The sequence below is a fragment of the Dendropsophus ebraccatus genome, chromosome 9 (assembly GCF_027789765.1).
Source record: "Dendropsophus ebraccatus isolate aDenEbr1 chromosome 9, aDenEbr1.pat, whole genome shotgun sequence".
Classification (NCBI taxonomy): Eukaryota; Metazoa; Chordata; class Amphibia; order Anura; family Hylidae; genus Dendropsophus; species Dendropsophus ebraccatus.
In genome coordinates, this window is record NC_091462.1 from 115,738,874 (window position 1) to 115,766,856 (window position 27,983).

Here is a 27,983-nt window from a genome sequence, read left to right on the forward strand (position 1 = left end):
CTCCTTAGCTTGTTGCTGTTGCTCATTCTCCAGGTTACTGTTCTTCATCCATCTCCTGTGCACAAGGTAAGAGACACAGCTTATTGTTATCTGCCCTGTATCTGCAATGCTCGCTCGGTAGAGCATGAGACTCATCTCGTTCATGGGCTCGAGCCCCACATTGGGCAGCCGATGGTTCCTTAGCTGTTTCCCTGATCAGTTTAGCTGGTAGAGCATGAGACTATAATCTCAGCCTTGTGGGTTATAGCCCCCCATTGGGCAGATGATAGGCAGAGTGGCACAGCGGAAGCTGCTGGGTCCATATTTCAGAGGTTTATGGATCAAAACCATCCTCTACTAAGTGCTCACTTTACTGAGTTGATGTAGAGTAATGGTTATAACATTCATAACAATGTAAAAAGTCAGTCCCCCCCCCCCAGTGCTATATCCTCTGCTATATATGTAGTGGGCTATAGATGACAGTGCTATATCCTCTGCTATATATGTAGTGGGCTATAGATGACAGTGCTATATCCTCTGCTATATATGTAGTGGGCTATAGATGACAGTGCTATATCCTCTGCTATACATGCAGGGGCGGTCTTGGCATTTCTGGGGCCCCAAGCGAAGTTATGTCTGGGGCCCCCCTCATCACGCGTTCCAAAACAATAGACCGCTGTGTGTTGCCCCCAGTAGTATATACCCCTGGTGCGCTACCGCCAGTAATATATACTCCTTGTGTGCTGCTCCCAATAGTATATACCCCTTGTTTGCTTCCCCCAGTAGTATATAGACCCCTGTGTGTTCCCCCAGTTGTATATAGCCCCCCCGTGTCCTCCCCCAGAAGTATATAGACCTCCTGTGTGTTGCCCCACTAGTATATAGGCCCCCTGTGTGCTCCCTCAGGGGTATTTAGCCACCCTGTGTGCTCCCCCACTTGGATATAGACCTCCTATGTGCTCCCCCACTTGGATATAGACCCCTGTGTGCTCCTGCAGTAGTATATAAACCCCCTGTGTGGTTCCCCCAGTAGTATATCGACCCCTGTGTGCCCCACCAGTATTATATAGACCCCTTGTGTGCTGCCCCAGTAGTATACAGCCCCCTGTATGTTCCCCCAGTAGTATATAGACCCCCTGTGTGCTCCCCCACTTGGATATAGACCTCCTGTGTGCTCTCTAAGTTGTATATAGAACCCATTCTGCTACCCCAAGTAGTATATAGACCCCCTGTGTGCTGCCCCCAGTAGTATATAGACCCCTCTGTGAAGCCCAAGTAGTCTATAGCCCCCCTGTGTGCTCCCCCTGTTATAAAGCCCCCCTGTGTGCTCCCCCCATTTATATAGACCCCCGATGTGCGCTCCCCCAGTTAAACAGACCCCTGTGTGCTCCCTCTCCCATATAGTATATAACACAATAAAACAAACACTTATACTCACCTGGGTCTGGGCGTCTCCTCTTCTCTTCACTCTTGTGGCCGCAGGAAGGGTTTTCCCTGCGATCACAAGAGGCCGCACTCCCCTTGTCCTGGCGCTGATGCTCCAGTGATGTCACTGGAACGCCGACACCACAAGGACAAAGCTGCCACTTGTGACCGCAGGGAAAACTCTTCCTGCGGCCACAAGAGTCACTGAAAGGAAAGGAGCCAATGTCTCCCGCCCTGTCAGTGCTGCTGCATGTAACTATGAGCGCTCATTACGAGTGCTCATAGTTACGGTTCAGATGGCAGCAGCGAGCGGGGCAGCGGCCCTGTCCAGCAGTCTTGAGCACAAGAGCGGGGCGTGGGGGCCCCCCTGGATGTTGGGGGCCCCAAGCGATTGCTTGGGGTGCTTGGTGCCAAAGACCGCCACTGTATACATGTAGTGAGCTATAGATGACAGTGCTATATCCTCTGCTATATATGTAGTGAGCTATAGATGACAGTGCTATATCCTCTGCTATATATGTAGTGAGCTATAGATGACAGTGCTATACTCTCTGTATAAATAATACGTGGGGAGGTGGACGGGTTGCATACAGATGAAAAACATCCAATAACTGCGCAGTTGCAATATCTGAGATACTGGGAAGCTATTCGGCATCGCGTGCGGGCGAGCAGAAGGCTTCAGCCGTCTTCTTCTCGCCAGGCTCTAGGCTGCTTTGAACAGCAGAGATATCAGTGAGATAGAGGGCGGCTGTGATGGTAGTCAGTTGCTGTGCTCATAGACTATATAACAGCCGCAGCGGTTGCTAGCTTTAGACTATGTAGTATGTGGCTGCTGACTTCCTCCTTGTTGTTCACCTGGCTGCTTACAGGAGTCCACACTTACCTCTATTATGCTGCTATTTTGCGTCTTTACTATTGTTACCGATAGTCGTGAGTGGAACTGACCAGCGCCCTATTCTGCAATCTGCACGTTATCTGAACCATGTTATTATAAACTGTAGAAAAGAATTACCGCTCAGCCGTATTCATGCTGACATTAGACAGTCTCTAGTTCACAATCTGTTCAGTTAAGGAGTTATCAGACAACACCCTGCGACTCACCAGGTGCCAATATAAAATTCAATGGAAAGAAGTGGTTGCAGCAAAACTTTCTTAAAGTGTACCTGTCGTTAAAACTATCAAACTCTAAAAATCAACAGTAGATGTGATCCAAAGCAAGTTTGCAATATACAGTCATTATTTTTTGTTGTTATAGTGCTGTAAAACAAAGCTATACTTACCAGAAATCCAGGTCCAGTCTCCTGAAGGCTGCTATATAACAGCTATACTTACTGTATCCAGGTCCAGTCTCTATATAACAGCTATACTTACTGTATCCAGGTCCAGTCCCCTGAAGGCTGCTATATAACAGCTATACTTACTGTATCCAGGTCCAGTCTCCTGAAGGCTGCTATACTTACTGTATCCAGGTCCAGTCTCCTGAAGGCAGCTATATAACAGCTATACTTACTGTATCCAGGTCCAGTCTCTATATAACAGCTATACTTACTGTATCCAGGTCCAGTCTCCTGAAGGCTGCTATATAACAGCTATACTTATTGTATCCAGGTCCAGTCTCCTGAAGGCAGCTATATAACAGCTATACTTACTGTATCCAGGTCCACTCTCCTGAAGGCTGCTATATACCAGCCATACTTACTGTATTCAGGTCCAGTCTCCTGAAGGCTGCTATATACCAGCTATACTTACTGTATCCAGGTCCAGTCTCCTGAAGGCAGCTATATAACAGCTATACTTACTGTATACAGGTCCAGTCTCCTGAAGGCAGCTATATAACAGCTGTACTTACTGTATCCAGGTCCAGTCTCCTGAAGGCAGCTATATAACAGCTATACTTACTGTATCCAGGTCCAGTCTCCTGATGCTGCCATATAGCAGCTATACTTACTGTATCCAGGTCCAGTCTCCTGAAGGCTGCTATATAACAGCTATACTTACTGTATCCAGGTCCAGTCTCCTGAAGGCAGCTATATAACAGCTATACTTACTGTATCCAGGTCCAGTCTCCTGAAGGCAGCTATATAACAGCTATACTTACTGTATCCAGGTCCAGTCTCCTGAAGGCTGCTATATAACTGCTATACTTACTGTATACAGGTCCAGTCTCCTGAAGGCAGCAGCTATATAACAGCTATACTTACTGTATCCAGGTCCAGTCTCCTGAAGGCAGCTATATAACAGCTATACTTACTGTATCCAGGTCCAGTCTCCTGAAGGCAGCTATATAACAGCTATACTTACTGTATCCAGGTCCAGTCTCCTGAAGGCAGCTATATAACAGCTATACTTACTGTATACAGGTCCAGTCTCCTGAAGGCAGCTATATAACAGCTATACTTACTGTATCCAGGTCCAGTCTCCTGAAGGCAGCTATATAACAGCTATACTTACTGTATCCAGGTCCAGTCTCCTGAAGGCTGCTATATAACAGCTATACTTACTGTATCCAGGTCCAGTCTCCTGAAGGCAGCTATATAACAGCTATACTTACTGTATCCTGGTCCAGTCTCCTGAAGGCAGCTATATAACAGCTATACTTACTGTATCCAGGCCCAGTCTCCTGAAGGCAGCTATATAGCAGCTATACTTACTGTATCCAGGTCCAGTCTCCTGAAGGCAGCTATATAACAGCTATACTTACTGTATTCCAGGTCCAGTCTCCTGAAGGCAGCTATATAACAGCTATACTTACTGTATCCAGGTCCAGTCTCCTGAAGGCAGATTTTCTGACTTGTCCTGGTTGAAAAAAAAGAGACGAAACACAGGAATTCCGGCCAGTACAGAGAGTCACGGCTCAAAGTGTCCATCAATCACATGACTGCCTTCTCTCTGTAAGTGTTCAGATGGCCTGGGAAAGACAGGTTTCCTGTTTTTTGAGAGAAAAAAAAGTCAGAAAACAGGAAGTGCCGTGTTCTCCATGAGGTGAAACGGGCGCAGAAGCTGTGCCCATGCCATCCACAGTGGGACCTGGCTGTCAGTCATAGCTGCGCACAGATTCGGCAGTTAACCCTTTAGATGCTGCGGTCAGTGCGATCACAGCATCTTTAGGGAAGAACAGAGCAATCGCACAGCCCCATTGGTAGCTATAACAACCGGAGGCCTCCAGTGTCACAGCTATAGAAGCGTTTACACAGACAGATTATCTGACAATTGATACAAGTGATAAAGGAAAATGCACACATGGGGGAATGGGGGAGATTTATCAAACATGGTGTAAAGTGAAACTGGCTCAGTCACCCCGGCAACCAGGGCCGATTCTGGGGTTTCTGCCGCCTGAGGCAAACCTCAGGCGGCCGCCCCGAGTGATGGCTGGCATCCCCCCCGCAACCCCCCCCCCCCCCGGCATCCCCCCCCCGCAACCCCCCCCCCCCCCGCAGCCAGCCGCTCACCCGTCCTACGCCGCAGCCGGCCCGCGCTCTCCGCTGTCTCCACATCCCGTCAGGTCCCGCGATGTCACCCTGCAGCTGTCACGGACCTCCAGGCTGTGGTGAGTGAGTGGGGTGATCGGGTCGCGCAGGGCGGCCCCGCGCAACCCGATCACCCCAGCGCGTCCCCCACCGACCCCGGGCACTCACCACAGCCTGGAGGTCCGTGACAGCTGCAGGGTGACATCGCGGGACCTGACGGGATGTGGAGAGCGCGGGCGACGGGACAGGTGAGCGGCCGCTGTCATTTTTGTTAAGTGATACTTAACAAAAATGACAGCAGGGGGGGCATAATGCCGCCCCCTGCCAGACCGCAAAATCTGCCGCCTGAGGCGGAAGGCTCATTCCGCCTCATGGCAGAAGCGGGCCTGCCGGCAACCAACCAGATTCCACCTTTCATTTTCCAAAGACTCTGTGAGGAATGAAAGGTGGAATCTGATTGGTTGCTAGGGGCAACTGAGCCAGTTTCACTTTACACCATGTTTGATAAACCTCCCCCACAATCTCCATGGCCTCCAATGCAATAATAAATGTAGAAAAGAAAACAAAAGAGGTACACATATTTAGTTTCGCCTTGTCGTAACGTTGGTGGCAATAACATCACATAATTAAACCTGCATGATGAGCGCAGAAAATTCAAAGTTAGAAAAATGCTATTTTTTTCATGAAATGTGGGCACTTAACAAGAAAATTGTACTGATATCGGCCAAAATTTACCACCAGCATAAAGTACAATATGTCCGAAAAAATTCTCTCAGAATTGCATGGATAAGTGATGCATGCCGGAGCTATAACCACATAAAGTAAGGCTGCATTCACACGTTCCGTGTTCGTTCCATGACGCACGGATGGGGAATCCCGGTCCTGGAGTGATTCCCCGCATGACATGATATATTAATAACATGCAGGGAAACTGAATCATCGCACCGCTGTAATGACAGGTTGGGAGCAGGTTTTGCAACTCTGTTTCATTGAAGTGAATGGAGCTTAATTGCAAACCACACCTGACCTGGGGACAAGAGCGTTGCTGTCTCTGGAAGAAAGTGGCCATGTTTTCCTATGCTGGATAACCCCTTTAAGTTGAATTTGTATTCACTTTTAAGTCCAATGAGAACCACTGTCTGTAATGCTGTACGCCATTGGTGATAATGGGGTCTTGGTATATTGATGAGTTATTCGTTGTTACTTTCAGACTGTGAAACCCATGAACCATGACGTCTGGCACAGGAGCTTCGTGGACGATTATACATCTGAGATCAGAATTGATAGAAGCTTTGGAGGAAGATTCAGATGGTTTGTTGGATGAAATGTACTCTCTGCAGCTCATCTCTCTGGAGGAATATGTAGATATCCATTATCACAATGAGCCAGGTGTCAGGAGTGAAAAGATGGTGGACCTCATACTGCTGAAGGGAGAAGCCGTCTGTCAGACATTCCTCGATCACCTGAAGAGCATGGTGCACAGGTTCCCGGCATTGCCCGATTTGTCTCAGTCCATCCAGACAAGTGAGTAGATTTGTAGACACTGTGAGACATCTCTATGACTGCTCACCCCAATGGAGAAGCAGCCAAATATATCAGGGTATATCGTGTTGTCACTTCCTGGATAACATGGTGATGTCACTTCCTGGATAACATGGTGATGTCACTTCCTGGATAACATGGTGATGTCACTTCCTGGATAACAGGGTGATGTCACTTCCTGGATAACATGTTGATGTCACTTCCTGAATAACAGGGTGATGTAACGCCCCGCCTCCCAGAGCTGTGCCGGTTGTGGCTGCTGGAGAGGATGATGGCAGGGGGATGCTCAGTGTCCCTCCAGTGCCCTGTGTCCCTCCAGTGCCCTTTTTCCTCAGTGTCCCCCTGCCATCATCCTCTCCAGCAGCCACAGCCGCACAGCTCTGGGAGTGAGTTCGTGACATTACCATGTTATCCAGGAAGTGACATCACCATGTTATCCAGGAAGTGACATCACCATGTTATCCAGGAAGTGACATCACCATGTTATCCAGGAAGTGAAGCCTTGATACAGTAGTAAGTGCAGGGAAAAAAGCACTTTATAAGCATTTCCCATAATAAGTGTATATTGGTGATTTGTATAACTTTTGAGGGAAAGTACAATACTTTAATAAAAATTTTCGCTGGACTTCTTCTTTAAACCTTTATCTGTCCATGATCTCTATATACCAATATCTATAAGCCTTTATCCACCCCTTGTCCTGGAGGCAGTATATACTCATTTCTGTTCCTAATTTAGCATTGGTTACAGACACCTCACCCTTAGGCTATGTTCACACTATGTACGAATCCGTACGCATTTCGTACGGCGCCGTACATGTGCGGCTGAAACAACGGCCGTGCGAATATTCGATGTGCGGGCGGATTCGTACGCAATGTGTACGCAATGCGTACGCATTGCGAACGTACGCCCGTAGTCTACTTACGCTTCCTGGGCCCCCTACGAACCGTAGTCTACTTATGCTTCCTGAGCCCCCTACGAAGCGATCTGACAGCGGTCTTTTACTTGGAAATGTTCGCCTAGCCCCAGACACCCCACAGAACCTTTTGGATCGGCATAGAAGAGCGGAAAAATGAAGAAATCACCACTCCGTACGGATTCGCGCGATACGCTACGGGCGTAAGTTACAAGCCTTCCGGCCAGAAACAATGGTCTTGTTCATTTCTTACGGCGCCGTATACGATTCCGGCGTACATTCGTACGAAGTGTGAACTGTGCGGCCGGGATCGTATACTTTGCATTGTACGCTAACTACGTAAGTTTCCGGCCGCATATTCACGGAGCGCACTACGGCCGGAAGTGTACGTAGTGTGAACATAGCCTAATACAGTATTTTGGGTGATTCTACTTGGCAGCCGAGTTGCTCGGAGCTTTGTTCCGGTTGCTGATTTGCATTCTTAGATTTGTGGCGTTCTATGTGAGTTATGCAGTAACCATAGGGGAGATGTCCAAGTAACGTGATCCACCACCACCGCCACCTACTGCGCTCCTCTTATTTCCTTCTTCCTTCTATATCAGACATTGTTCTCTCTAATGTATACGTGTAATCTCTCTTTTTTTCCCTGACATTTCCTTTCCACCTTACCACAATATGGATTTTTCTAGTACTATACTATTTTTTCCTCTCCGCCTGGTGAACTTCTCCCCTTAAAAGAATCTTCCAGAGTTCAGAAGAAAGACTTGAAAGAAGCCCACAGAAACCTTACATACCAATCCTATACCTCAAACACGTATACCTACCATAGCATTGTCATACGTTCCCTCTACAAATCCCATCATGCATTGCTAGCATCTATTCAGGGCTGTTCTCCACCTACAGTTTATACCTTCTGTATTATAGACAAACAGCTATATCTCCTAGTGCTGCAACTGAGCATGTGCAACCACACAGCTAATCCACAGGTCGTATCCCTGGGCAACAAACTATAAACATCACATTTTACGCTAGTGCAGTAAGTGGTGAGTGATTATTTGGGAAACTACTACAAAGATTGAATTACTATATTGTATATTATAGATTTGTATACTGTCAGACACAGTTATGTTTTCTATTACAGAATACTTGTGAGGGCGCTGTTAGCTATATTATTATAATGGAAATCAGAGATGAGCAAATCCACAGTAGGAAATAAGCAAATCCCTTTGTTCCTATCAGCATTCTCCTCCTTGGGCTATGGGCTTTGAAGTCTGCTCCACTCCCTATCGCTTCTCCCTGGGTGTTGGGAAAGGATGGACCCAGTTCTCCAAGATTCCCAGGACTGGATCCATCTTTTTTCGGCACCCGGGGAAATCACTACAATCACTACAATAACCAACACCTAATGCTGATCGGCCAGGGATGGTGAAACCCTGGCCGCAGCTAGATATGTAAGATTAAAGCGCCTCAGCACTACACTAGCAGGCCGGGAGCTAGGGGCGCCGTTGGGGTGCCCCTAGCAACCCACCCTGCTCATTGCTATGGGCGCTGTTGGCGTCTCTAGCCTTAAAATCAGTGAGCCGGGCGCGCGCTTTGGTAGTGTAGGAGGGGGTGGGGTGGGGGGGGGGGCGATCGCGCGGCCCAGTTCCTGACACCTCGGCTTAGAGACACATGTAAGTCTATGAAAGCAGCACAGGTGCATGGAGATGATGCAGATGATGTCTCCGGGGGGTTGGGTTACCAAGTCAATCGACTGCTAACCCTGCCCCCAGAGAGGTGATCACGTGTCCTGTGACTACAAAGGGAGAGGGGAAGAGGGAGCTAAGCATGGTCAGAGCGGACCCAGAGTAGAGGATTTTAGATATCCAGATTGGATAAGAATTAGAAAAAAACAGGGAAAGGATGCAAGATAGAGGGCAGTATTATAGTAGTTATACAGACAAAGAGAAAAAAAGAGAGCGCTGCACCTCACACCTATGGCTGATACTAATGCCTCTCGGCACTATTTTAAAAAGCCAAAGCCAGGATGTTGGTATATAATTTAATCAAACCATATTGCCCCATGTACCGCTCGCAGGTCTCCTGGTTAACATGGGTCCCTACACTAACTCACACCTGTGCCAGTCAGCGACTGCCAACCCCGCAAAGCGTGCACAAACAGGGAAAGGGGGGCCACAGAAAGGCCCTGCAACCAAAGTGTCACAGGACCCCTCCCCAAGGGCCTCCCCAGAACCCAGCGGCACCGCCGGCGGAGAAAGCTGCCCCCAAGCAGCACAGGCATGAACAAGCTATAAAAACTCACCATTACTCCTGCTGGTAGAATGGGAAAGGAAGGAGGTATAAGACACATGTGCACAGGTGCCTCCTGCTGATTGCGGTCATGTGGGTCTCACAAGGAGGAGTGCAAACAAAAGCAATGAAAATACAGACAAAGAGAAAAAAAGAGTGCTGCACCTTACACCTATGGCTGATACTAATGCCTCTCGGCCCTATTTTAAAAATCCAACGCCAGGATGTTGGTATATAATTTGATCAAACCATATTGCCCCATGTACAGGGCCGATTCTAGCTTTTTTGCTGCCTGAGGCGAAAATTAAAATGCCCCCCCCCCCCCCCCCTCCCCCGATACTAGTATAATTTGTGTAGGAACTTTTCTCACGTATTCTCACGTCGGTACCTCAGCTATTCGTACTTTTATTATTTTCTCATTATGTATTATGATGTTCTGCAGAATCTCATCATAAACCTCAGCTGCTGCAGAACCTCATCATACACCTCAGCTGCTGCAGAACCTCATCATACACCTCAGCTGCTGCAGAACCTCATCATACACCTCAGCTGCTGCAGAACCTCATCATACACCTCAGCTGCTGCAGAACCTCATACTACACCTCAGCTGCTGCAGAACCTCATACTACACCTCAGCTGCTGCAGAACCTCATCATACACCTCAGCTGCTGCAGAACCTCATCATACACCTCAGCTGGTGCAGATCCTCATCATACACCTCAGCTGCTGCAGAACCTCATCATACACCTCAACTGCTGCAGAACCTCATAATACACCTCAGCTGCTGCAGAACCTCATCCTACTACACCTCAGCTGCTGCAGAACCTCATCATACACCTCAGCTGCTGCAGAACCTCATAATACACCTTAGCTGCTGCAGAACCTCATCATACACCTCAGCTGCTGCAGAACCTCATCATACACCTCAGCTGCTGCAGAACCTTATCATATACCTCAGCTGCTGCAGAACATCATACACCTCAGCTGCTGCAGAACCTCATCATGCACCTCAGCTGCTGCAGAACATCACACTACACCTCAGCTGCTGCAGAACCTCTTCATACACCTCAGCTGCTGCAGAACATCACACTACACCTCAGCTGCTGCAGAACCTCTTCATACACCTCAGCTGCTGCAGAACCTCATACTACACCTCAGCTGCTGCAGAACATCACACTACACCTCAGCTGCTGCAGAACATCACACTACACCTCAGCTGCTGCAGAACCTCTTAATACACCTCAGCTGCTGCAGAACATCACACTACACCTCAGCTGCTGCAGAATCTCTTCATACACCTCATATCAGTGATAGTGTGCTGTATACTTACAGAGGTGGTGCAGTCACAGAGATCCCGGCAGAAGAGGGAGGTCAGAGGTCATCAGGGCCGGACTGAGACTTAAAATCAGCCCTGGCAATCAAACCCCAGCAGCCCACATACCATATCCTTCCCTATATATCATGGATAGCCGTGTAAAATACGAGCTGTAGCAAATTCTGCTTCATTTAGCCATGTCCCCACTACTCCCCTAAACATGTGAACCCCACCATCAGCACCTGAAAATAATGCTATAACATGATCTGCTGATGATTTGATGCGGCATATATATGCATTCATTTCAACTGATTAAATAAGAAGCATCAAATCCGCATTGGATTAGGTATGAACGTGCCCTTACAGGAAACCTGTGGGGTCTATACCAGGTACACAGCTGTAGATCCCAGCGTACAGATCAGGGACCGGACCTTTAGTCCAGTGTAAACCTCTATAATCATTCTTTTCATTACCAGCTGAAGTGTCACAGAGGTGGAGCCACAGCAGCACCTTCTGCCCCGCCCCTTCCTGCTCTGACTGATGGACGTATAGGGTGCTGCTGCTGCCGCTGCTGTTGTGAAACTTTAGTTGGAAATGAAAAGGACAATTATATAAGTTTACACTGGACTAAAGGTCAGTGATATCTCCTCACACCTGTCTGCTGAGATTTATAGCCCTAGACCTGGTACGGACCTCACAGATTCCCTTTATAGGAGAAAAACATGGCCAACTTCTTCCAGAAACAGCGCCACACTCTTCTTCAGTTTGTGTGAGGTATTGCAGCTCAGTTCCATTGAAGTGAATGGAGCCAAGTTGTAATAACCATACACAGTCTGAGGACAGGGTGGTGCTGTTTTTGGACAAAAGTTACTATATTTTTTAAATCCCTTTTATCCTGACTATGTCTGCACTCCATATAATGGCGGTCAAAGCTACATAATAAGCTGCTAGATAGCCATTTCCTACTGGATATCTATCTATCTATCTATCTATCTATCTATCTATCTATCTATCTCCTATCTATCTATCTATCTATCTATCTATCTCCTATCTATCTATCTATCTATCTATCTATCTATCTATCTCCTATCTATCTATCTATCTATCTATCTATCTATCTATCTATCTCCTATCTATCTATCTATCTATCTATCTATCTATCTATCTATCTATCTATCTATCTATCTCCTATCTATCTATCTATCTATCTCCTATCTATCTATCTCCTATCTATCTATCTATCTATCTATCTATCTATCTATCTATCTATCTCCTATCTATCTATCTATCTATCTATCTATCTATCTATCTATCTAGAGACAGGAGAAAGGCCGCACTTCCAAATCCAAGCAGCGGGTGCTGTGCAGAGTAAATCCCTTGGCTAGGGATCCCAATAGGTACAAAAACGAAAAATCCGCAGCACACCAGCATCAGGTGAAAAAAAGGTGGTATTTATTGCATGTGGCAAACGAATAACAGAGAGGATGCAACGTTTCTGCCTTCTCGCAAGGCCGTTATCAAGCATCATGCTTGATAACGGCCTTGCGAGAAGGCAGAAACGTTGCATCCTCTCTGTTATTCGTTTGCCACATGCAATAAATACCACCTTTTTTTCACCTGATGCTGGTGTGCTGCGGATTTTTCGTTTTTGTATCTATCTATCTATCTATCTCCTATCTATCTATCTATCTATCTTCTATCTATCTATCTATCTATCTATCTATCTATCTATCTATCTATCTCCTATCTATCTATCTCCTATCTATCTATCTCCTATCTATCTATCTATCTATCTATCTATCTCCTATCTATCTATCTATCTATCTATCTATCTATCTATCTATCTATCTATCTCCTATCTATCTATCTATCTATCTATCTATCTATCTATCTATCTATCTCCTATCTATCTATCTATCTCCTATCTATCTATCTATCTATCTATCTATCTATCTCCTATCTATCTATCTATCTATCTATCTCCTATCTATCTATCTATCTATCTATCTATCTATCTATCTATCTATCTATCTCCTATCTATCTATCTATCTATCTATCTATCTATCTATCTATCTATCCCCTATCTATCTCCTATCTATCTATCTATCTATCTATCTATCTATCTATCTATCTATCTATCTATCTATCTATCTCCTATCTATCATCTATCTATCTATCTATCTATCTCCTATCTATCTATCTCCTATCTATCTATCTCCTATCTATCTATCTATCTATCTATCTATCTATCTATCTATCTATCTATCTATCTATCTATCTATCTATCTATCTATCTCCTATCTATCTATCTATCTATCTCCTATCTATCTCCTATCTATCTATCTATCTATCTCCTATCTATCTATCTATCTATCTCCTATCTATCTATCTCCTATCTCTATCTATCTATCTCCTATCTATCTATCTATCTATCTATCTATCTATCTATCTATCTATCTATCTATCTATCTATCTCCTATCTATCATCTATCTATCTATCTATCTATCTATCTATCTATATACAACGAATAGTCCGCAGCACTCCAAGGTTGTGAAACAATTGTGGTATTTATTCCAAGTAAATCATAACGTTAACATAGTGATATGCAGCAAATAGACGCGACGTTTCGGCAGCCTCAGCGCTGCCATTCTCAAGCGCTGAGGCTGCCGAAACGTCGCGTTTATTTGCTGCATATCACTATGTTAACGTTATGATTTACTTGGAATAAATACCACAATTGTTTCACAACCTTGGAGTGCTGCGGACTATTCGTTGTATATGGACTTTCATACCTCTGGTTGAGGAATCTGCTGGCACCAAACTACGCCTTACAAGGTAGTGCTGCTCTTATATCCTTTCTTGTATATCTATCTATCTATCTATCTTTTTTCTGTGCATAATAATACTGTCATAGTTAACACCAGTAAGCAAATATTATCACCATACTGTACACGTTACTGCCATACTGTCACTAAGCAAACCCACCAATATTTCCTATACTACCAGTATATAAGTAACAAATAATATCACCCCACCAAGAGCACGGCCATTATCACCACATAGTGACTAATACCGCTACACTGTGACTGAATACAATCCACTATATACAACACTAATATTACCAATAATACGAGTAATACCATCACACCATGCCCACTACCCACAGCATACGGTGACTGGATAATACCACTATACCATCACACCATGCCCCCTACTCTCACCATACAGTGACTGGATAATACCACTATACCATCACACCATGCCCACTACTCTCACCATACAGTGACTGGATAATACCACTATACCATCACACCATGCCCACTACTCTCACCATACAGTGACTGGATAATACCACTATACCATCACACCATGCCCACTACTCTCACCATACAGTGACTGGATAATACCACTATACCACCACACCATGCCCACTACCCTCACCATACAGTGACTGGATAACACCACTATACTGGCACCAAATAACAGCCACTATATAAAGACCAATATTCTCCCAAAGCAGCGACAATAGAACACAGATGTTACACTCTGTCCCTCCAGCTGTTACAGAACTACAAATCCCATCATGCCTGGACAGCTAAAGCATGACGGGAATTGTAGTTTTGCAACACCTGGAGGGCAGGAGTGTGACACCCCTGATACTGAGGCAGATCCCAGCTGTATAAAGGTTCTGCAGACCTTACAGGTGATTATAGTGCAGTTACATCCTGTCACTCACAGTAGGCGTCTTCTCTGCACTTTTCCTTTTCTTCTCCATCTGGCTCCGGTCATCAGGAAGGCTTCTCTGGCCATGACTCCTCTCCACGGGATCTGCCAGACAGACATTTTAGGCTTTTTGCTCCAGCAACATCCTCATCTATAAATCCCCCCATATAGAATAGCCCCCCCCTGCATCCCCCCATATAGAATAGCCCCCCTGCTGTACATCTCCCTATATAGAATAGCCCCCCTGCATCCCCCTCCCATATAGAATACCCCCTGCATCTCTCCCATATAGAATACCCCCCCTGCATCCCCCTCCCATATAGAATAGCCTCCCCTGCATCCCCCTATATAGAATAGCCCCCCCTGCATCCCCCCATATAGAAAAGTCCCCCTGCATCCCCCTCCCATATAGAATAGCCCTCCCTGCATCCCCCTCCTATATAGAATAGCCCCCTGCATCCCCCCATATAGAATAGCCCCCCTGCATCCCCCTCCCATATAGAATAGCCCCCTGCATCCCCCCCATATAGAATAGCCCCCCTGCATCCCCCTCCTATATAGAATAGCCCACCCTGCATCCCCCTCCAATATATAATAGCCCCCCTGCACCCCCTCCAATATAGAATAGCCCCCTGCATCCCCCCCATATAGAATAGCCCCCCTGCATCCCCCTCCCATATAGAATAGCCCCCCTGCATGCCCTCCCTGTGTGGCCACATGTGAAGGGGTTAAAAAAAAAAAAAAAACATTCTCACCTCACCTCGCTCCCAGCAGCTTCTTTCTCCGGATCTTCAGCATATTTTTTCTGCTGCAGCAGCGTCGCGGCGGCGGCTGCGGCTCTCCTCTCTCTCCTCCAGGTCCTCCGCGGCACGTCTGCGGCCCTTGGCACTTGGGGGAAGCACAACGGGGCGGAGACACGCCACCGCAGCCCCCTCCCGCCACCACAGCCCGCTCACCTCACCCCGGCTGGCCCGCTCCTGACGTGCTCCGCCAATCAATGAGGGGCCGCTGCGGCCCCACGTTGATTGGATCGGAGGAGCATGTCTGGAGCGGGCCGCAGCGGTGATTTTTTTTTTTTCCATTAGACAGCCCGGGCGGCCCACGGACTAGTAATCTGGCCAGCCCAGCGGGCATTTGCCCGCCTTGCCAGATTACCAGTCCGGGCCTGGAGGTCATCCATCTTCAGCGCAGCGTCCAGATAAGGGAGCAGCTTCTCCTCACAGTGACAGAGAGGGGAAGGGGGGAGGGGGAGCGCAGGGGCTTTCTCTCTCTCCCTCTCTCTACATACTCTACAGATAAGTGTCATTCAGCAGGTGGTCTGCTGAATCCTCCGTCACTCCCCCCCCCCCCCCCCTCTGAATAGACTGGAGGGAGCTGAGCACTCAGCACAGGACCCGGATGCACCAAGCCACGGAGTGCAGAGTGCAGTACAGTGATTCCCTAGGCAAAAGATTCGGGGCAGTGAACTTCCTGTTTGGGGCACTGGCCCCGGATCTTCATGCCTGGGGACACCACTGCACTCAGCACTGTTAGAAGATCGGGGCTGCTGTCATTTTAGCGAAGTTAAACTTTACTAAAATGACAGCAGAGAAGATTCTGCCGCCCCCTGCAGGACCCCAAGAGCTGCCGCCTGAGGCTGAAGCCTCAGTCTGCCTCATGGCAGAAGCGGGCCTGCCCATGTACCGCGCGCAGGTCTCCTGGTTAACATGGGTCCCTACACTAACTCACACCTGTGCCAGTCAGCGACCGCCAACCGTATTTTACATTTATCCCTTTTCTCAGTGTTTGCACTCCTCCTGTAAGACCCATGTGATGGTGAGTGTTTTAGACCTTGTTCACACTTGTGTTGTTTGGTGACAGCTTTCTCTGTCGGCGGTGCCTGCTGGGATTTACGGGGGCCTCTGGGTATTGGTCCTGTGACAGTGGAGTTGTAGAGCCATTGTATGGCCTCCCTTCCCTGGTTGTGCACGCCTTGCGGGGATGGTGGTCGCTGACTGACACGGTGGTGAGTTAGTGTAGGGACCCATGTGAGCCAGGAGACCTGCACGCCGGTACATGGGGCAAAATGGTTTGATCAAATTATATACCAACATCCTGGAGTTGGTTTTTAAATGTAGCTAAGAAACATTAGTATCAGTCATAGGTGTAAGGTGCAGCGCTATTTTTTTTCTTTGTCCGTATTATAGTAGTTATATCCCTGTATATAGGAGCAGTATTATAGTAGTATATTCTGGTATATAGGGGCAGTATTATAGTAGTTATATTCTTGTATATAGGAGCAATATTATGGTAGTTATATTCTGGTATATAGGGGCAGTATTATAGTAGTTATGGTTCAGGGAAGAAACAGAGTGCTGCACCTCACACCTATGGCTGATACTAGTGCCGCTTGGCTAAATAAAAAACACATCAGAATTTTGTGTATGAATTGATCAAGCCATACTGCCCCATGTACCTCGTGCCGGTATCTGATACACATGGGTCCCTACACTAAGTCCACACCGTGCCAGTCAGTGGCCACCAACCCCGCAGGCACGCACAGTCAGGGAACGGGGGCCATGGGACGGCCCTGCGACCCCCATGTCACAGGACCAGACCCAAAAACACCACACCAGAACCCGGCCAGCACCGCCGGCGGAGAAGGTTGCCCCCAAACAGCACAAGTCTGGATGAAGTATTGCACTCACCATAGCTGCTACAGACAGAATGGGAAAAAACAGGAGGGATTAAAACCATGTGCACTCAGGTGTCTCCTGCTAATTGCGGTCATGTGGGTCTCACCAGGAGGAGTGCAAAAACACAGAGAAAAGAGAGAAACAAAATGCGGTTCAGGGAAGAAACAGAGTGCTGCACCTCACACCTATGGCTGATACTAGTGCCGCTAGGCTAAATAAAAAAACACATCAGAATTTTGTGTATGAATTGATCAAGCCATACTGCCCCATGTACCTTGTGCCGGTATCTGATACACATGGGTCCCTACACTAAGTCCATATATAGTATAGTAGTTATATCCCTTTATATAGCAGTATTATAGTAGTTATATTCTTGTATATAGGTGGCAGCAATATAGTAGCTACTAGAAAATGTACCCGGCGCTGCCCGGGTATAACGTTTCAGTGTGTTAATTAGATTTATTCTAAGGTGCCCAGGAGGCTTGTTTTTTTGTTTAAGGGGAAATCGCCAGTAGCCCTATATACCCCTATATACCCGACAATTCTGCACTGTTTATGTAAATTGTAGCTTATGCACATTAGAAATAAACTAAAAACTTGAAACATCCATCCTGTATACCTGTAGTGTATAGTTGGGGGGTGGGGGTGGGAGGGCTGTATATCTGTAGTGTATAGTTGAGGGGGTCCTGTATACCTGTAATATATAGTTGGTGAAGGTGCTGTATACTTGTAATGTATAGTTGGTGGAGGTCTTTTATACCTGTAGTTTATAATTTGAGGGTCCTGGATACCTGTAGTGTATAGTTGGTGGAGGTCTTGTATACCTGTAGTATATAGTTTGGGGGGTCCTGTATACCCGTAGTGTATAGTTTTGGGGTCCTGTATACCTGTAGTATATAGTTGATGGAGGTCCTGTATACCTGTAGTGTATAGTTTAGGATCCTTTAAACCTGTAGTATAGAGTTGGTGGGGGTCCTGTATACCTGTAATATATAGTTGGTGAAGGTGCTGTATACTTGTAATGTATAGTTGGTGGAGGTCTTTTATACCTGTAGTTTATAGTTCGGGGGTCCTGTATACCTGTAGTGTATAGTTTGGGGGGTCCTGTGTACCTGTAGTTTATGGTTGGTAGAGGTCTTGTATACCTGTAGTGTAAAGTTTGGGGGTCCTGTATACCTATTGTGTATAGATTTAGGGTCCTGTATACCTGTAGTATATAGTTGGTGGAGTTCCTGTATACCTGTAGTGTATAGTTTTGGGGTCCTGTATACCTGTAGTATAGAGTTGGTGGGGGTGCTGTATACCTGTAGTGTATAGTTCTAGGTTCCTGTATACCTGTAGTATATAGTTGATGGAGGTCCTGTATACCTGTAGTGTACAGTTTTGGGGTCCTGTATACCTGTAGGGTATAGTTGGTGGAGGTCATGTATACCTGTAGTGTATAGTTTTGGGGTCCTGTATACCTGTAGTGTTCTGTAGTGTATATAGTTCGGGGGTCCTGTATACCTGTACTGTATAGTTTCAGGGTCCTGTATACCTGTAGTATAGAGTTGGTGGAGGTGCTGTATACCTGTAGTGTATAGTTTGGGGTCCTGTATACCTGTCGTATATAGTTGGTGAAGTTCCTGTATACCTGTAGTATATATTCGGTGGAGGTCCTGTATACCTGTAGTATAGAGTTGGTGGAGGTCCTGTATACCTTTAATGTATAGTTTGGGGTCTTGTATACCTGTCATATATAGTTGGTGGAGGTCCCGTGCACCTGTAGTGTATAGTTTTGGGATCCTGTATACCTGCAGGGTCGTATTTACCATTAGGCAATCGTGGTCTGCCTAGGGCAGCACCTTGCATGGGCGCAGCACCAGGGAGCAGGGGGAAGGAAACAACTTTTAATTTTTTTTTAATTTTTCTAGTTTTCCACCTCCTGGTCAGACTTGCCAAAAAATCTAGTCTTTTCGAAGGGGGGTATGGTAGTATTGGTCAGGTCTGGTGTGGCAGTGTTATCCAGTCACGGTATGGTGGCATTGGTCAGGTGTGGTATGGCGGTGTTATCCAGTCACAGTATGGTGGTATTGGTCAGGTCTGGTGTGGCAGTGTTATCCATTCACAGTATGGCGGTATTGGTCAGGTCTGGTATGGCGGTGTTATCCAGTCACAGTGTGGTGGTATTGGTCAGGTCTTGTGTGGCAGTGTTATCCAGTCACAGTATGGCGGTATTGGTCAGGTGTGGTATGGCAGTTATCCAGTCACAGTATGGCGGTATTGGTCAGGTCTGGTATGGCGGTGTTATCCAGTCACAGTGTGGTGGTATTGGTCAGGTCTGGTATGGTAGTGTTATGCAGTCACAATATAAGAGAAACAGATTGCTGAACTCAGGGAAAACAGCCAAAAAGACAACACTGCCGGGTGCTAATGAAAGCGCTCAATGCAGTGAAGTCCTAGGTGCATTGCCCCCTGGGAATATGCAAAAGAAGAGCCTGTGGAGCCTCATTGAAGAGTCTCAAAACACAGGACTAGCCAGATGTCCCTCCGGGAAGGACCCAGCCAAGGGGCAGCTCCTGTTAGGAAACCGGCAAATCCACCATATTAAGTGGCCCTATAAGTCAGTGTAATGACAAGGGATAAACCAAGGCTAGGTAACCATCCACATACAGCTGTTTCGGGGTGTTGCCCCTCATCAGTGTGGAGCAGGATTCTGGCTAGGTTAGAGCAATTCCTAGTAGAGCCATAAGAGAAACAGATTGCTGAACTCAGGGACAACAGCCAAAAAGACAACACTGCCGGCTGCTAATGAAAGCGCTCAATGCAGTGAAGTCCTAGGTGCATTGCCCCCTGGGAAACATGAATATGCAAAAGAGGAGCCCGTGGAGCCTCATTGAAGAGTCTCAAAACACAGGACTAGCCAGATATCCCTCCGGGAAGGACCCAGCCAAGGGGCAGCTCCTGTTAGGAAACCACCAAATCCACCATATTAAGTGGCCCTATAAGTCAGTGTAATGACAAGGGATAAACCAAGGCCAGGTATCCATCCACATACAGCTGTTTCGGGGTGAGTCACAGTATGGCAGTATTGGTCAGGTCTGGTATGAAAGTGTTATCCAGTCACAGTATGGCGGTATTGGTCAGGTCTGGTATGGCGGTGTTATCCAGTCACAGTATGGTGGTATTGGTCAGGTCTGGTATGGCGGTGTTATCCAGTCACAGTGTGGCGGTATTGGTCAGGTCTGGTATGGTGGTGTTATCCAGTCACAGTGTGGCAGTATTTGGTCAGGTCTGGTATAGCAGTGTTATCCAGTCACAGTATGGCGGTATTGGTCAGGTCTGGTATGGTGGTGTTATCCAGTCACAGTGTGGCGGTATTTGGGCAGGTCTGATATGGTGGTGTTAAATGTGACCTCTGGAGCTATTATCTACCAATCTATCATGATACTAATTGGTGAGTGAGGATGGGGCGTCCTCAGGTTTAGTGCTTAGGGCAGCAGCTGGTAATACTGCCCTGTATACATGTACTGTATAGATGGAGTAGAGGGTTCTGTATACATGTACTGTATAGATGGAGTAGGGGGTCCTGTATATACATGTACTGTATAGATGGAGTAGGGGGTCCTGTATACATGTACTATATAGATGGAGTAGGGTGTCCTGTATACATGTACTGTAAAGATGGAGTAGGGGGTCCTGTATACATGTACTGTAAAGATGGAGTAGGGGGTCCTGTGTACATGTACTGTATAGATGGAGTAGGGGGTCCTGTATACATGTACTGTATAGATGGAGTAGGGGGCCCTGTATACATGTACTGTATAGATGGAGTAGGGGTCCTGTACACATGTACTGTATAGATGGAGTAGGGGGTCCTGTACACATGTACTGTATAGATGGAGTAGGGGGTCCTGTATACATGTACTGTATAGATGGAGTAGGGGGTCCTGTATACATGTACTGTAAAGATGGAGTAGGGGGTCCTGTGTACATGTACTGTATAGATGGAGTAGGGGGTCCTGTATACATGTACTGTATAGATGGAGTAGGGGGCCCTGTATACATGTACTGTATAGATGGAGTAGGGGTCCTGTACACATGTACTGTATAGATGGAGTAGGGGGTCCTGTACACATGTACTGTATAGATGGAGTAGGGGGTCCTGTATATACATGTACTGTATAGATGGAGTAGAGAGCCCTGTATACATGTACTGTATAGATGGAGTAGGGGGCCCTGTATACATGTACTGTATAGATGGAGTAGGGGGTCCTGTATACATGTACTGTATAGATGGAGTAGGGGGTCCTGTATATACATGTACTGTATAGATGGAGTAGGGAGCCCTGTATACATGTACTGTATAGATGGAGTAGGGGGTCCTGTACACATGTACTGTATAGATGGAGTAGGGGGTCCTGTACACATGTACTGTATAGATGGAGTAGGGGGTCCTGTATACATGTACTGTATAGATGGAGTAGGGGGCCTACCACTTATTACTGTGGATGTTGTGAGGCAGCTGCCCTAGCAACCATTGCTCCCTGTGAAAATGAAATTAGTAATCCTATTGGTTGCTAAGGCTCCCAACTGCCGTTTCTCCTGGGCAGCTGCAGCTAATTATGTCACCTGTGTGTGCAGTGTGGAGATTTTCCCATTCATCTCTATGGGGCGCTTTTCTGCATCCCCCTCCCCTCCTGTACATCTGGCAAGGACGGGACCTTCGCTCTAACCTTCCCGGGCACCCAATGTATCTTTGTGCCAAATTTGGGGTCAAACGGTTCAGGTGTTTGGAAGTCTATATGGGACAGACAGACAGACTTTCATTTTTATGATATAGATAGTCTTGTACATAGGGGCAGTGTTGAAGTAGTTATTTTCATGTACATAGAGGGCAGACACAGGGATGCTAGGAAGAATTACACCCCTGAGCACTTCATGGGCTTGGAAACACCTCTTTAATACTTTGCATCAAAGGATAAAAGCATTTTTCTACTTTCTGGAAGCACTGACAGAGATATGACAGGTGCCATGTGTCTCCTTGACCTAACAGCTATCTTACAGGTTCAGCAATTTGGAACGTGAATTGCAGCCAACAGATTCATTTTAGCTATACATTTTTATCTCCACAGATAAACCCAGCAAATTTCAGGAACTGGTGGAAAAGTTGGACGTGAAAACGCACATGACTACAAAGCTTTCTTTGAGAGATGTTCTAAGTATTGAACAAGAGAACACCAATGTTCAACCGCAAGGTTTTAAGGACATCATGTGGTATTTTTTGAGGAAGCTCATGGTTTTAAACCAAACCGCACGAAATATTCAACTGCTAAAGGACAATTCTAATCAGGAACCACATGATGAAGATGACGAGGACTATGGAGATGTGTTTGATGACTCTGTCGAACAACATCGGTCATGTCCCATCAACCCGCTGGATGTTATTTGTGTTCTCCTTCACTGTTCAGATAGCTTTCTTCAGCAAGAAATTATAACTAAAATGTCCATGTGCCAGTTTGCTGTTCCCCTCCTGCTTCCTCCCAGTGATGGTTCGGATTTCACCTTCATGCTTTGGGCAATGAGAGACATTGTGAAGAAATGGAGACCTGAGTCTCTACCAGACAGTAAGGGGTTCAGAGAAGATAACGTGGTGAATATTGAGATGCCGATCTTCTCCTTCGTCAGACTGGGGCCAAATAAATTATCTAAATCTAAAGTACTAAATCAGGTTCTTAACCCAGCTCAACAGCATCATGACTTCTTCATACATGACAACATGGAGGGAGGGAACATAGAGAGGAAGATATCTGATGGGCTGGTGGAAATGTCCTGGTACTTTCCTTCTAATAGCTCTGATGTTTATCCTGAGCCCATTGCTGTGGCCAACCTACGAGGAGACCTAGAGTCCAACTGGGAACAGTTCACATTTCTCACTCGCATCTCATCGGCCATCTTTATATTCATTGAGAGTTTGTCTGAGCTACAATTTAGAATATTATCATTGTGCAATCCCAACAACACCAAGTTTTATTTCGTTATCATTCCAGGTAAAGACAAAGCTGTGGACCCAGAGACAAAAAAACACCTGAGAAACCTAATGCCAAGGTTAAAAGCTAATAAAAAGCACATTATACCAAAGGGGAGCAATGTCAATGATGCTGAATTTGTGAAACGGTTACAGATGACCATTAGAAGTTTTTTCAGTGCAGACACCCCAACTTTATCTCTAGAAAGCCTAAGGAACCACAGATCTGACCTCAATATTGATGTTGATGAGAACTTTCCAGAATGTCAGAAAGCAAGAGCATATGCCTGTAATATCACTTTAGCCATCAAAGATGTGAAAGAATATAAAAAGGAGACACTAAAACTTCAAGGGGAACTTTGGAAACAATTGTCTAAAGTGGAAAAAGAACTATGTAGAATGACAAAGCAAGGAGGAAAAGACACGCAAACGTATCAGTATGAATTGACCCAGCAACGGATCTCCCTGCATAGGGAGCAGAACCAACACGACTTACCGAATGGCATCATGTTATTTATCAATGCTATCACCCATTTGTCGAAAACAGAGAGACGCTATTTTTTAAAGTGGATGAAATTTGAACTTGATTTAACTGCTCGAAAAAATTTAGCAAAATTACAGGTGGAATATAAGGAAAAATCGAAATCCAATAATTCAGATGAGCTTAAAAAGATAGACCAGCAAATAGCGGATAGTTCCTTAGGGATAGAACATTTCCTGCGTGAGTTGGGGCAGTTTTACGAAGCTGAATGCTCCATGATAAAAGAAGGAATCATTCTGGAACACAGAAAACAGTTTGGTGCCCTTCCAGGAATAGCTGCAGACTTACTTATCGATGGCTTCCCACTAGAGCTGATTGATGGCGATGCATCTAACATCCCCATGAAGTGGATTACTGACATCCTCAATGAGCTAAATGATAAACTTGGTCTAAAGTGCAGGAAGAGACTGAAAGTGATAACTGTGCTGGGAGTGCAGAGTACGGGGAAGTCCACGCTCCTGAACACCATGTTTGGTCTACAGTTCCCGGTGGCCAGTGGGCGATGCACACGAGGAGCCTTCATGACTCTTATTAAAGTGAAGGAGAACATCCAGGAGGAGATTGGCTGTGAATTTATTTTGGTGATTGATACTGAAGGGTTGAAAGCTCCTGAATTGTCTTCCCTCGATGATAGTTATGAACATGACAATGAGTTGGCCACATTAGTGATTGGGTTGAGTGATATCACCATAGTCAATATGGCCATGGAGAACACCACCGAGATGAAAGATATATTACAGATTGTGGTCCATGCATTCCTTAGAATGAAAGAAGTTGGAAAGAGACCCAATTGTCAGTTTGTCCATCAGAATGTGAGTGATGTGTCGGCCCACGACAACAACATGAGGGACAGGAAGAAGCTTCTAGAACAATTAGATGATATGACAAAACTTGCAGCAGAAATGGAAAACAGAAGGGGAATCACAACTTTTACAGAAGTCATGGACTACGATGTTGACAAACATAACTGGTACATTCCTGGGCTGTGGCATGGAGTTCCACCAATGGCTCCTGTAAATACTGGTTATAGTGAAAATGTCTATAAGCTAAAGCAGTTTCTTCTTGATTTCATAAAATCCCAAAAAAGACCTTCTAGCATCGATGGATTTATCACTTGGCTCGAAAGTTTGTGGAGAGCTGTAAAACATGAGAAATTCATCTTCAGTTTCATGAACAGTCTGGTGGCTGATGCTTATAATAATTTGTCCGTGAATTTCTCTAATTGGGAATGGGAATTCCAAAAGAAAGTCTTCAACTGGAGCATCAGCGCAGAAAACAAAATTAAGAATCAATCAGTTGAGAGCCTGGATAGACACACTGTGTCCGAGTACAAGGAGGAACTTCAACAGCTGCTGATTCTAGAGGAAAATAACATGCTGGAACATCTGGAAAAGTATTTCGAGGACAGGTCAGAAAATGGTAATCTTATAGAAAGATATCGGGAGGATTTTAAACAAAGTGTGAAATTCTTAAAAAATGAACTTGAAAGAAACGCCCTTGGCAAGTGCAACGAGACAATTTCTATCCAAAAAGGGAAATTTGAGATTCAGAAAGTCCAGAAAAGGTATCAGCAACTGATAGAAGAAAAGATCTCTAAACTCCTGGAGAAGAATAAAATGAAAAACCTGCAAATAAGCGATCAAGAAAAACAAAGGGAGTTTGAAACCATGTGGAAGACAACGCTATCACAGTTACAGATAGGGACATTGCAACGGAGAAATGTCAGTAAGATGATGTTGCACCAGGTAAAGAGTGACCTAAAAAGAAGAGGGCCCGTCATAAGTGAGACATTAATTCACTTAAATAGTTTTGAACCTTATGCAAACCAAGGCTTTGTCATGAATGATGCCCACGTTGACCGGTCTCTTCTTTCAGATTTTAAAAGCATCTTTGGGTTTAGAAATGAACCCTATGACAAGGTGAGAGATCTTGCCAACTCCCTAATAGAGATGTGTAACAAATATGTAAAGGAGAAGATAAGTACCTCTGAAGACTACGATGATGCCTACTGCCAGGAACTACTACACATGATTAACACACAGCTTCACAGTAAGACCAAAAAGCTTCACTTCTCACCAGAGTTTGAATTGGATATCAAGCTTTCTATCTTCGCGAAGGCATCACAAAGTTTTCAGAAGATGCACGACACCTTTATTCAAAAGAACGACCCTGCAACATGTCTAGAGAACCTGAAACCTCAGTATTTGTCAACGTTTCTGAATATACTTAGGGAAAAGGACGAATGTTGGAATAGAGCCAGACAGTTTTGTGAGGAATGCCTAAAACCGGCCATTACTGAATACACATTCAAACATCTGGGAGAGAAGATGGTGGACGACATTTTAAGTGGTGTCGATAATAGGATGTTCAGCAGCAGGACCTTTTTTCAGTGTAACCTATTAACAGTTTTACTGGAGGAAATGTCTTTTCAGAAATACGTACAATACATCCATTCATATGAGTCATATTCAAAAAAGTGGATACTAAATTATATTACGGAAAAATACCAATTTACCGAATTACTAGAGACCTTATATGAAAATATTCTTTCTTCCATTTGTGTAAAAACCCTGAATGTTCTTCAAGATAAAACTTGTCTTCAAAGTAAAAATGTTTCATTATTTTTGAAAAATGTTTGCAAGGAGTTGAGCAGAGAATTGGTGATTTCAGAGCTGAAAGTCAAAGTCATCACCTTCCATAACACCGCGAAGGTGGAGCAGTTTTCCTCCAAGATTCAGGATTTACTCGGAGAAATGAAAGATGAAATACTATCGGAGCTGATGTCTATGAGTGTCGACTCTGTACTCTCCAGGGTCGCTATGAAACCACAAGACGAATTGTTCAGAAAGGTGATTGGATGTGGACATCAGTGTCCGTTCTGCAAAGTCCCCTGTGAGGCCGGAGGGGCTGATCACAAGGACCACTTTGCATCTTTTCATAGATCCAGAGGGCTTGGACAATATCGGTGGCTTAAAGATGAAAAACTGGTCCTGGACATATGCAGCACAGGTGTTGTATCTGATGCTAGATTTCAAAATTCAGACACAGATGGTAAATGGCATCCATACAAAGAGTATCGCACTTACTACCCAGACTGGTCCATTCAACCCGACCCCAGCATCCAGTCCTCAGATTACTGGAAATATATTTTTGCCCAATTTAATGAAAAGTTTGCGGAAGAATATAAAGCCAAACCAGCTGACCTGCCCGATGACTGGTACCAAATCACACAACTCCAGGCACTCGAGAGTCTACAGAAGATTTTCAATGTGCATTGACTTGATAACATGATGGAATCTTACGGTGCTATTTCATGCACCAATAGCGAGCTGGTAAAAGGGGGGGGGGGGCTGCAGTGGGTCCTTTAGTAATAGTAATAGTGCCTTTAGGTGTTCACTTTCTCAGTAAATTTCCACAATTATTATTATTATATATTTTTTAATAAAATCTACAAAATCAATCTCTTTAACTTCACTTAATACAATAATAAAATATTCTTTCTATACCACAATGTTATATCACATATATGTTCTATATATGAAACAAATTATAATGATAATAACCTCTGATCACTTTGCACTTTGATTGTTGTGTGCTTAATGTAATGTATATTTTTTTTAAATATTTAGAATGATGGGAAGCTGAGGGCATAAACCTACGGCCTATGGTCACGAAGACTTCCCAGGCTGTAATTCAGGTGCATGCTGGGATTTGTGATTTAGTCCTCTGCAGCATCCTGCACTGACCAATAAAAATATGTTATAGCTGCCATAACTGTTTTTTTACATGTAATTAAAATAATTTGACAATTTATATAAAAACGGACAAGACGTTCTTACTATGTCTCTTTTATCATTGGTTTCTGTATCTGTGTCTTTTCTAATGGCCGCCTACAGCCAATGGCGCCTACTAGGGAAATCCTGGAGATAATCACTTGTTATATTTTCTGACACTGAGATGTTTTGCTCCTTGTACCTTTTATCTGCACTTTTTATCTTGGAAAATAAATATAAATGACTTGTAACCCCTTGTGTTCTCTCTTCCTTATTTTTATATGTCTTATCTATTGTGACTCTATTGTGGTTTTTTTTTTTTCCAAAAAAA

The 27,983-nt window shown here is 45.2% G+C and overlaps 1 protein-coding gene across 2 annotated transcripts; it reads left to right on the forward strand.

The window, feature by feature from the left end:
• On the forward strand, positions 1 to 27,903 carry LOC138801624 (interferon-induced very large GTPase 1-like). Of its 2 annotated transcripts, XM_069984639.1 has the most exons (4): positions 38 to 66; positions 4,116 to 4,295; positions 6,082 to 6,395; positions 22,446 to 27,903. In XM_069984639.1, exons 3-4 carry the CDS (start codon positions 6,101 to 6,103, stop codon positions 27,155 to 27,157), a joined length of 5,007 nt encoding a protein of 1,668 aa, XP_069840740.1. In that variant the 5' UTR covers positions 38 to 66; positions 4,116 to 4,295; positions 6,082 to 6,100; the 3' UTR covers positions 27,158 to 27,903. The 2 variants fall into 2 exon arrangements, with proteins under 2 accessions (XP_069840741.1, XP_069840740.1); XM_069984640.1 differs by lacking the exon at positions 4,116 to 4,295 and having other exon boundaries at positions 1 to 66.
• Positions 27,904 to 27,983: the final 80 nt, after the last annotated feature.

Bases quoted from the DNA above. Each gene is read 5' to 3' on its own strand.
- LOC138801624 (XM_069984640.1), top strand. From the start codon at position 6,101: ATGACGTCTGGCACAGGAGCTTCGTGGACGATTATACATCTGAGATCA. The intron at 6,396-22,445 runs GTGAGTAGATTT...TTATCTCCACAG, and splicing joins GTCTCAGTCCATCCAGACAA to ATAAACCCAGCAAATTTCAG.